At 34.3% G+C, this 11373-nt stretch overlaps 4 protein-coding genes across 7 annotated transcripts; 2 read left to right on the top strand and 2 right to left on the bottom strand.

The window, feature by feature from the left end:
* Nucleotides 1-83: 83 nt before the first annotated feature.
* Nucleotides 84-852, bottom strand: LOC123677173 (60S ribosomal protein L23-like). The gene is made up of 3 exons (XM_045613734.1): nucleotides 746-852; nucleotides 505-588; nucleotides 84-433 (listed from the first exon to the last, which is right to left on the bottom strand). Exons 1-3 carry the CDS (start codon nucleotides 756-758, stop codon nucleotides 108-110), a joined length of 423 nt encoding a protein of 140 aa, XP_045469690.1. The 5' UTR covers nucleotides 759-852; the 3' UTR covers nucleotides 84-107.
* A 49-nt stretch (nucleotides 853-901) lies between these two features.
* Nucleotides 902-11120, top strand: LOC123677111 (metaxin-2). Of its 4 annotated transcripts, none has more exons than XM_045613632.1 (7): nucleotides 902-1008; nucleotides 1080-1216; nucleotides 1269-1517; nucleotides 1579-1651; nucleotides 9767-10104; nucleotides 10158-10399; nucleotides 10924-11120. In XM_045613632.1, the coding sequence occupies exons 1-7, from the start codon at nucleotides 999-1001 to the stop codon at nucleotides 11084-11086; spliced, it is 1212 nt and encodes a 403-aa protein (XP_045469588.1). In that variant the 5' UTR covers nucleotides 902-998; the 3' UTR covers nucleotides 11087-11120. The 4 variants fall into 4 exon arrangements, with proteins under 4 accessions (XP_045469588.1, XP_045469580.1, XP_045469594.1 ...); XM_045613624.1 differs by lacking the exon at nucleotides 10924-11120 and adding an exon at nucleotides 10596-10802 and having other exon boundaries at nucleotides 1579-1642; XM_045613638.1 differs by lacking the exon at nucleotides 10924-11120 and adding an exon at nucleotides 10601-10802.
* LOC123677153 (pyrroline-5-carboxylate reductase 3) lies at nucleotides 1866-3184 on the top strand. The gene is made up of 2 exons (XM_045613694.1): nucleotides 1866-2801; nucleotides 2863-3184. The coding sequence occupies exons 1-2, from the start codon at nucleotides 2144-2146 to the stop codon at nucleotides 3048-3050; spliced, it is 846 nt and encodes a 281-aa protein (XP_045469650.1). The 5' UTR covers nucleotides 1866-2143; the 3' UTR covers nucleotides 3051-3184.
* On the bottom strand, nucleotides 3775-9385 carry LOC123677103 (PAN2-PAN3 deadenylation complex subunit pan3). Its single transcript, XM_045613590.1, has 6 exons — nucleotides 8493-9385; nucleotides 8071-8436; nucleotides 7029-7489; nucleotides 5584-5893; nucleotides 4536-4710; nucleotides 3775-4478 (listed from the first exon to the last, which is right to left on the bottom strand). The coding sequence occupies exons 1-6, from the start codon at nucleotides 8887-8889 to the stop codon at nucleotides 4220-4222; spliced, it is 1968 nt and encodes a 655-aa protein (XP_045469546.1). The 5' UTR covers nucleotides 8890-9385; the 3' UTR covers nucleotides 3775-4219.
* Nucleotides 11121-11373: the final 253 nt, after the last annotated feature.

Raw genomic sequence — 11373 nt, 5'->3', positions numbered from 1 at the left:
ATATATTTCACACTACTTCCTAGCCCCATCCCCTATATCTTAACTCTAGTATGATGCAGGAGAATATAGGCAAGAAAAGACAATTTCAACATTTTATGCATTTATTTCTATGAAATACTTCCAGCATTAGAAGCTATTTTAGGCCAGAGATCTGCACATTCCTTAGCAACAGGACCAGTTATCGCTGATCCTTTCATTTCTCCTTTATTATTGACAATTACTCCAGCATTATCTTCAAAGTAAATAAATGTACCATCCCTCCTTCGGAAAGGTTTACGTTGCCTTACGACTACTGCAGGCATAACTTTCTTTCTCAATTCAGGTTTACCCTTCTTGACTGTAGCAACTAACATGTCTCCGCATGCTGCTGCTGGTAGACGATTTAGTCTGCTACCTACACCTTGTACAGCGATGACATAGAGGTTCTTGGCGCCTATAACAAAATAATAGCTCAGACTTACCTGCTCGTAAATAAATAATTATTGTAAAGGAATTCAAGCGTACCAGTGTTGTCAGCACAATTGATAACTGCTCCAACTGGTAAAGCCAAGGATATTCTGAACTTGGCTCCTCCAGAACCACCACGTCCTATAGTAAATAAAACAGTGAATTATTAGTCAAAATCTGAACGAACTAAAACTAGTATATAGAATTAATAGTCAAAACAAAAAAGCCTTACTGTGAATATAAACATATTAACAGTTGATTCTGAGGGTAAAAAAGGATTTAAATACGCAATAATTACCTCTTTTTGACATTTTGGTGTTTGTTTATGATTGTCTGTCGAGTGTCGAGTCGACTGACATTTAATTGAGGTTAGTTTTCCCTGAAAACCACAGATAAATGTTAATCTTGATCATAGATAAACTAGATTAGTTTGTCCATGATCTTGATTTCTATTGGTTATTCGACTTTTATTTGAAAAGTGTCAATTTCTTTTATTTGAAGTTGCAAAAAAGACAAATTACTTTTTCTAAAATTTAAAGTGTAAATGAAATATGGAAACAGGTAATAGTACTAGTATGAGACTAGTTCATTGGAAGCAATCCCTATTGGAATATTGAATTGAAAATTTTCAGAAAATTCTTACGGTTCACGAGATGTGGATATTAAACTAGGATCCGGCGATAATGAATGTAATGTTGACGAAAACGATACAGAAGATATAGATGTGAGAAGTCAATACGGCAGCATGAACGATAATATTCTAGATGACGTGAGAATACAAAAAAAATAAATTTTATGATTTTTAATGAAAAAAATTCTAGATAGTCGAAGTAGAAGAAACTGATGAAAATTCATCTGAGGAGAGTAGTGATGATGATGAAAATACAACAGAAGAATCAGAAAATAGTGAAGCAGAATTGGAGCCTGATATAAAAGGGGAGGAATCAAATCTTAATATCAGTGAAACTATCATTACACCTGAAAGTAACGAAAGTAGCAATGCAATAGAAGTTATTAAGGCTGATCCAAGTAGAACCAATGTGGCTCTTATAAGAAAATTCAATAAAATGGTATTGTGGTAAATATTGTACGTATTCCGCAAAATAAATCTAGTTTCATCTTGTATTACAGGAAGTTGCTGAACGACCACGTGAATATATTTCTCTTCTCGGACCTGATTCATTCTGTAAAACAGGTACATTAGGTAAATTAGTTGTAACTACGAATTAACATTGTGCCTTTCGAATCTTTTTTGACATTGAGGGATCTTATGGCCAGTTGCACCATTTGCCTAAACATTGATTAAAATTTAAACATCGATTAATTTCTGATTTCTCTTAAGAAATCACAGAATTATATATTTCAAGAGATCTTAGTGGAATTTCTATGATCGTACAATTGTGCGGGAAATTTGAAGAGAATTTTGATTTGAACTTTCCGCCTCGACTGTCAACGGAAATAGTCGATCTCATCCGATATCCCTCTATTTCAATATTGGATGATTCTTTTCTTATTGTTTTATAATTCTTCAAAAATACTCATATGAAAACATAACGACAGTTGAGAAAAGTAGGAACTAAACATTCGGGTTTGAAACTCATTTTAATTAATTCAATTCTTTCTATAATATAGAGATAAAAATTGAGTGTATATTTCTTGTTTTCGTTGTTTGCCTGCAAATAAGAAACAGATAGTAATGGAAATAGGAAATAGTGAGAGAATCACCCAAATAATTGGGTTCATAGGGGGAGGTAACATGGCAAAAGCAATTTTCGATGGGATTGTCAGTAAGAAACTTGTGGATACCAATCAAGTTTTTGTGTCTGGACCTCGTATAGAACGATTGTCTTATTTCAAAGATCAGGGTGTTCATATAGCTGAGAATAATCAGAGCCTTATAAAGTCATGCGATGTGATATTTATATGTGTAAAGCCACATGTATTGGAAACTATTGCTTGTCAAATTAATTCCCCTTCAATTGATGATTGGCACAACAAAGTATTTGTTTCTGTCTTGGCGGCAACTAGTCTAGAAAAAATCCAAAGTTGTTTCGTTATGCCTATGAAATTGATTAGAGTAATGCCAAATACCCCATTGGCTGTTGGGGAAGGATGCTGTGTATTTACACCCAAGCCTAATGTGGAGGCGAAACATATAAATTTGGTAAGGAGTCTATTGGAATCTTCTGGATTATGTCTGCAAGTGCCAGAAAATCAAATAAATGCAATAGCAGCAGTTTCTGGTAGCGGTCCAGCTTTCATGTACACCATAATTGAGGCAATGGCTGATGGAGGAGTGAAAATGGGAATTCCTAGGGCAGATGCTGTCAAGTTAGCGGCACAGACAATGTTAGGTAGGATTCTTTATCAATGGGGAACATAGAGCGATAACATAAAGGACAATACGTATTTCAGGAGCCGCCAAAATGGTTTTACAGTCAGGCAAGCATAGCGCCCAACTGAAAGATGAGGTTTGTTCAGCAGGGGGTACAACAATAGCTGGAATTCATGCATTGGAGAGAGGAGGAGTTAGAAGTGCCATGATGGATGCTGTTGAAGCTTCGACTAAAAGAGCTATAGAAATGGAATGCAGTCATAAATGATGTAAATTTGGGGAAGAGAATTCAGTAAATTATTTCTAGTTTGAAGTCTGAAATAGTTCAAACTCCTGGTTTAGAGGGGAAAGTTACAAGTTGTTATGAAAATGATAAAAATTATAGAATGCATTTCAATTGAATTATCTATTCTACCATAAAAGCTTAAGCTTATTTTTTCAACCTTGCAGAAGTCATATATTTTAATTGTCTTAAAGTTTCATATGAATTATTGGCATCTTAGGCAGCCGTGAAAAATCGAAATTAAGTTGGTATTATGGTATTGGATATGTCATTGATTGAACATAAATATTTTGAAAAACCACCAAATGCATTTCAAGGTTATATTTTATTTCTATAATAAAACCACAGCAATTTTTAGTAATATTTTGTAACCAGATATAAAGCTGCGACTGGACTTTCAAGGTCTACTTCGATGTAAATAATTCCTGAATGGATAATAAATGTAACCTGCGTCCTCTATTAGCACTGCTAAAATAGAGTCCTAATAACATAAAAGTGCCAATTTTTAAATTGCAATTGTAAAAACAAATTATTATTTCGAATAATAAAATCTATATTTGAACTTTCAACATCCAGTATTTCAGAAATTAGTAAAATTTTTATGTGGGGCAAAAACAACATAGTATTAGAAATTGCAGACTTTGAACATTAAGGAATCACCCTATGACCTGTATTCAAAGATAAAGGATGGTGCAATAAAACAGCCATCTGTAAAATATACATATATTTATTTGAAAGACTCCAATTCACAGTAAATAATGATAAAATAAAAGTTTCAAGATCCAAATAAATCAATCACTGGGAAATTATCCATCGAATAATATTCGCCGACCTAAAATTAATAGAAATCGAATATAGAATCAAAATTGGGAGCACTAACCATACAAAAAAATACAACCTCTCTTTTGCGCAACGTACTTAAAAATACTATTTTTATTGACAACGTACTGAGCACCGCCGGATTTGAATGAGAAAATTGAGCTTCCCCATATGAGTATCATGGATTCTTGGAAATGTACATCTTACATTGTTAGAATTTGTCCTCTTCCGTCGAAGAAAAATAATTATTGTTGCAATAATTTAAGTATCACGCTTTCATCAAACTCAATTCAGACATTCGGCAGGAATGATTCTCAGCAATCGATTTCCTCGTCCTACATCTTGTTCTCAGCACAGTCATCGATCAGGGCTGCGTTCGCGATTTCTTCAAACGACTGGTCCAGGCACCGTTTCAGTTCTGAGTACGAGACTACCAGTATGCTCTGTTCGTCTCTGGACATCAGACATACCTTTTCGGGAACACCGGCGTCCAGTTTGTTCAGACACTGTACGATGTGGGCCATGTCAATCCAAGGTCGACCTTCCTCAGTCACTTGATGGAATACATAGTCTCTGAACAGTTTGAGCATGTACCTGAAAGGAAAATACCAATTCAGCATAAATTTACGGAATTTTAAATGAAAAACGTACCTGTCCCCAGTTTCAGACCAAGCTGCATCCAGGTTCAGCTCGGGTCTTTCGTTTATCGTGGACAACTTGCTCAACAATCTGAACAGTCGGCCGTTTTCTATCTCTTTGGATAGCTCGTTCTGCAAAACTTCCATGTTGTTCTGGAGGTTATCCAACTGTGTGTAGAACCTGGCTCCTAAAACCCAACGAATCTTAGAAAAATAATTAGTGATATCATTTAAATACTTTGAAGTCTTTACTGAAGACTAATTGGAATAACAAATGCGATATCAGATCACCAATTTCACAGGACAGTACACTAGATAAACATGTCCTTAAATGAGAAAAATACTGCACATCTGGATATTTGATGTGAGCCAGAAATTCGAAAGGCTTTCACAAAATCAAGAAAGAACTCCCATCATTCTGTTCAAATCTCACCTAAGAAATTGGACTTTCAGAAAAAAAATTCTAAAATATTACAATTATGAAGCAGTTAGAGAAGGTGTGCCCCAGGGAAGTGTAGTAGGCCCTCTACTATACCTATACCTATGCTTCGCAGACTTGCTCACAACTGAACTACTTACTAGCTAGTGATGAAAATCCTGCAGTAGCATCACTTATCCTTCAAAATCACCTAAACTTGCAGCACAAAGAGTTTGAAAGATCGAAAATAAAGGTTAACAAGTCAAAATCAATAATAACTATTTGCAGCAAATGTTATCAGTAAGATACTTCAGCCTGTATCTAGACCAAAAATTTTAAACAACACTTAAAAAAGAAGGAAACAAGTTGACCTAAGACTCCACAAACCAAACTCAATTCAGAGAAGAAACCCTAAATTGACCAATGCATCACTGCATGATGATCTGAATTTACCTTAGGTGAAAGACAAGCTGGAATCACACAAAATCCAACTACTCTTATACTAACCTAATAGAAGACTCAAGAGAAACTGGGAAGCGTCCTCACCACGCTAAATGGGGTGTACTGAAGGCCTTTACCAACTAATTAGTTCATAAAATACAACATATTTTGATTTTTAATAAACTCATAAAAAAAAATTTACCAATCATTGGCATCAAATCAGTAACGCTTCTCCTGGGCGGTTGAGAGGACAGCAGGTACATTATGAGGTTCCTCAAGTCCGGGGTGTAGGACCTTCCTACAATGTCCAAGGCCATCGATATGTTCTCCCTCTGAACAGCCGTCGTCGACTTGCAGGCCAAAGCCAACACCAACTTGCCCAATGCCATCAGGTCCTCTTGCTGATAATGCTGCATCAGCACCAGCTGGTTGATGCTATTGGGATCGAAGCAGATCACATCCATCACCCCCAGACAGCTCAGCCTCAGTCGGTTCTTCGAGGTCAGGATGATCTTGACAAAACAGTTATTTATAATACGAGTTCAAAATTCAATATAATATATATGGACAAGTGTTGGAATGAGCCTTCTTTATAAATATTATACATTTTCTCTTATTCACTGAAGTGTTAATGAAATTAATGGAATATTTCCTATGGATATCGTTTAGTGATTTTTGCATTGAAAAATATTGGTTGGCAGAACTGTTTTCTATATCAGAAATTTAACAGATAATAGATAAATCTGTGACAAGAGAGTTCGGACTACCAAACTGTGAAACTGCTTTTGGTACGGTCTAAATTTTAAGATGGCCATTCAAACTGAATCGCAGATAGATCTACTTTAATTTATTTCAAACTCTGATTGCATCCATTTTATTCAATTGTGAATAGACAGGTCCTACCTGTAGTTGAAGCTAATGCGAAGACTGGACTTGGAATCCTCGACAATCGCAATCTTACTATCTTGGAAGTAACGCTTCTTCTTACAGAATGTTAACCTATCATCCCTGTATTATCTATCTAAGTATTAAGTGTTATTGGTTGCATAGGCAATATGGGTTTTTCGTTTTGCTTGACGATCTAAATATAGGTGAGGAATTTAGCTGAGTTTTGATATAGTCTCATAGTGCTGTTAAGAGGGAACACCATATGATATCTTCGTGATCTGTGAATATTTGCCCAAAGGGGGGACAAGTATAATATGCAGTGCTGCCAGAACAATTGAATGATTATTAGAAGTTAGGAATAATCCATTAGTTTTGAGAGGAAGTACTTCACTAGTCTTTTTATAAATTTTCACAAAATTAGAGTTTTGCCCCTTTTGTATTGATTTTTGTAGGATTTCCTTCAAGAAATAATAAAATTCCTTCAAGAATAAATAAAATACATCAGTGCTTTGTAGGGATAGCCTATCAACAATTTTTTTGGGAAAAAGAAAAAGCTACCAAAATCATAATTTTTTTCTCATTCAAAAATGGAAAATATTGAAATTCTGTAGATTATTGTTTGAAGAATTGATGTGAAAACTCCATAAAAATCGGTGATTTTTATGAAGAAATATCTTTAATTTCGTTTCGAACTGAGCAGTCATGTGGTGGTGTTCCCTTTTAAGCATAATTAAGGCATTTTAGAGACAAAAGTAGTACCTTGGTGGGATCAAGACTTCTGCAAGCCAAATTGTTGGAATGGATGACCCTCAAAGCGGAGGTGAGCTGTATTATGTAGTTCCAGATGAGCGGCTCCGGAAGCTTGTTGTTGGCCTGATACCGGAGTAGTTCGTTCTTCTGGTGGCTGTAGGGCCTTGGGGCGGAGTTGTCCACTAGGAAGGGATCGCAGTATTCGTGGTTCTGGTCTGTCGAGAAGTGCTTGTTCAGGAGGGTTTCCGAGCCAGGATGGAAGTCGTAGACGAAGATGAGGGAGTTGTCTCCGAAAGCCTTGGTGGTGAAGACCTCTTTGAGCTGGACGATGTTGGAATGCATCAGTTTCTTCCAGATGTCGACGTACATCATGGATTTGGTGTGTTGAAGACGGAAACCGTGGATCCTTCGTAGGCAGTAGTGTACACCAGTTTTTGTGTGAGTCGCTTTGTACATTGATGTCTGGTAACCTGTATCAGAATCAATACATCGTCAAGATGGTTTTTTAGGGGCGGAAAATAGGAATACTAAGAAATAATTCTAGTTTGAAAATTGATTTCTTAAGTTATATACTTTTCGATCTTTTCAGTCTTTAATTATTGACAATTATTCATTTCAACTTAGTTAAAAAAAGACTTGAAAAAAGTTGGAGATTATACAAAGCCATTCTCCTAATTTTATGGTTACCCAACAAAACTTGAAAAGTTTACTTAAAAGCACCATAAATTCATGCTTAATTCAAAATTAATTTCATTATTAACGTAAAAAAAAACAATTTTCAGTTGAAAATCCATTCAACAATAATAACAGCTCTTCAATTCAACTGTAAGAAACCTCCATTTTCATTGTTCAGTAGAAAATAGATGCAATCTAGTTAATAAATAAATAGAACTATGTCTATAGATCCTGAAAATATGGCAGTCGTTTACTATTCAATAATTTTTTTCAATTTTATCACATATGAATGAAATTCTTTTCTTTTCGGAATTATTGGTAGTCGTCTATGTGGAAATATTGAAATTAATAATAATAAATAATTTTCATTACTCACCTTTGTGAACTGAAGTATTCGAAATAGGTTCTAAAGGACAAAGCTCATGATAGCTGTCGATTTCTTGAGGAAGGTCAGTAACTTGAGGATCTGACAACATCAAGGTCAGCATATTTTGACTAAGAATTTCCGCCCTAATGTTCTCAGATACGAAAAACGAGTGGTCTTCTTTCCTTTTGAGAGTATCTACATGACTTGGTGTACCTGGGTACACTTTGTACTCGGAGTTTATAACATTACTAACAATACTATCATTTGCTAATGGTGGCGGGTCAGCAGAATGGTAAAAATAGGTAGTTCCTCCCACATTTTCTTGGTAAGGTATGCTACTGCCACTTTTCTCCAAAAGATCCATTGAAGAATTAACTGAGCATAAAGACAAATCAGATTTACTGTTGGACAAAGTCTAATCTACTTTTTACCTGGATTGGGAGGTGAAGAAGATTCAGGTGTAACATGGGAAGAAATATGTTCAATGTCCTCTACTGCACTTGAGAAACTAAGATGAGAATTATCATTCGAGCCATACGACAAATATAAACTCGACGAGGGTGATGTACTGGAAGTCTTTGGAATAAATTCAGAATTATGAACTAAACTTTTTTTGGGTGTTCCTGATGGTCCTAAATTAAGCTTGGATGAGAAGCTTTGACGCAAAGCCAATTCATCGGCGTGAGAAGTCATATAATTTGCCAATTTTGATTCCTGCGGTACTCCATTGGAGGGAGAATACCGCATATACATCGAATGGTCCATAATATTAAAAATACTTTTCTCTATTTCGTAATTTGAATATGCACCTGTACAAAAATCTCGCATATGTTTATGGTTTTATCAATATTTAATTCTGAAAGAACAAAATAAATTTCACAAAAACACTATGTAGTTCATTTCGATTGCACTTTCACTCAAACAGAATATTCCTATTCTTTAGTCACTTTTCGAAATTCTTGAATTTCATTTTTTCACCTTGACATTTTGGAGTCAAATCTTCGTAGTTACGAATATTTTTTCTCGGCATAAATAAATCATATATAATTTTTTTTTTATTATAACAGATGTTCAATTGCTGAAGATTTCGATGAACTTCTTACTTCTTCAACTGAAAAGTGTTTCTAAGAAAGAAAGTGAAATAAATATTTGATTGTCAATCAGTATAAAACGAAATCTTGACCAGCAAGGATGTCATTTGTCGTTTGCAAAGCTCAAAAAAACTGCAAACATGGAGACCTGTTACTACAAATGAACTATTTTAGTTACTATTCGTATAGTTTCATATCAACTTAATTGTAATATTACGTATATTTCACCTGGAATATAAGTAACTTTTTTTGCATTCAATTTTACTCTGAAATCAACTCAATTGACAAATTTATCGATTCCCCAAAATTTACTTTCTAGTAGTTGACAAATCATAGGTTTTTGACGTTGACAATTCGAAAGTTCTAGCACAGATTAGTTCTAACTTCTAACCTTCTTAAATTAGAAACAAACCTAGATTAAAATAAACATTTTATATTAAATTTTAAAATGTCGAAATCTAGTAATCCAACAAAGCTTCCATCTATAAAACCTAAATATATTGCTGAAAAATTTACTATCGAACTTGGAGGTATACAATGTTTTAATTATTTTATTTTTTGAAAATGTCGAAAAATAGGAAACGAAACAATATTCAATAATTGCTCGATTTAAGCTCAAGAACCTTGGCCAAGCGATGTGAAACTATATCAACCTTACGAAGTAGAACAGATATTACTACCAGATAATGCAAACTGCCTAGCTGTTCAAGCTTTTTTGCGAATGTGTCAATTGAATTATCAAATTGAATCAAGAGCAAATGCTGAAGCAATGTCTCCAACTGGTAAAGTACCCTTCATTAAATGTGGGGCATTCGTGGTGTCTGAACTCGAAGGAATAGTCCAATTTGTTAACAATAGAGGTATTTCACTTACGGAAAAACTGGATACTGAAGAAAAATCTGATATGAGGGCTTACATGTGCCTGATTCATAATGTCATTGAGAAAGCAGAGGTAAATTTGGTGTTTTCTATCATACCAACTGATAATACATTTGATTTATGTAGCTCTATATATGTTGGATGGATAATGAAACATACAATGATGTGACTAGTATTAGGCATGGATCAGTATATCCTTGGCCTCTTAACCACATTCAGAATTGGACGAAACGTAAAACTGTAATGAAAAATTTGAAAGTATGGAACTGGTATGATAAAAAACTTGAAGAAGTTTTTCAGGAAGTTGAAAATGCCTGTCAGGCTTTATCAGATCGTTTGGACAATAAGGAATATTTTTTTGGAGATCGGTGAGTTATTGAGAATATTTATAAAAACATCATTGTATTGTGTATTTTCAATCAATTAAATCCATTCAGGAGGTTTATCATATAATTTCTGAGTTTTTATGAGTTTACAACACTCTTAAGAGCTTACAATAGCTCTTTCGGGAGAAATGTTTTTTACATTAATTAATCAAAGTTACTTCATTTTGTCCCATTCTAGAACAGAACTTGATGCTCTTGTATTTGGACATGTGTACAGTATGTGCTCGTCCTGTTTTCACTTGAAAGAATTTAAAAATATTTTGAAGAAATTTCGACCTCTCTTGAAACACTGCGAAAGGATATGCAAGTTGATGGACAAAGAAACAGAATATTTTGATGATTTGTTGTTGGCTGAATCAGGCGATCAATAAATAATATTCATGAATTTGTTGGTTCAATTCCATGTTGAATTTTATTTTTTAATTATATTTGAACTATAAAAGCATAATTATCTGCGTCATTTAACCATTTTATATTAACAAAGGAATACCTGATTTTTGTTGCAGTCCCACTGAATTAGATGCCTTGATATTTGGACACTTTTTCACAATACTTACCACCCCTCTTCCCAACAATAGGTTCGCCAACATCATAAGGAAACATCCAACCCTTATCAATTTGATTCAAAGAATCGAGAAGGAATATTTCAAAAAAGAAACTAAGCATTGAGGGTATTTGTAAGTTGAATAAATTGTTATGAGTTGATGATTTTGTAGGATAACTTGCCCATTTAATCTAGAAATAGGTTGAGGAAGCTTGTTAAACCTTTATGAGAGTCTAAAAATGATTTAGTTTTAGTTATTTTTGGATATCATTGATTTATTGTCAATTTTTCTTATGAAGTTTACATCTTGAATGAAATAACTCAGCGAACAATCAGAATATCGTCCAAGTATTTAACTCATTCTTATTTTCATTCTGAAAGTAAAGAAGCTAGATACAACATTTATAGTTAG

Source organism: Harmonia axyridis, chromosome 1, assembly GCF_914767665.1.
Source record: "Harmonia axyridis chromosome 1, icHarAxyr1.1, whole genome shotgun sequence".
Classification (NCBI taxonomy): Eukaryota; Metazoa; Arthropoda; class Insecta; order Coleoptera; family Coccinellidae; genus Harmonia; species Harmonia axyridis.
This window is presented reverse-complemented; position numbering and strand designations above follow the sequence as displayed.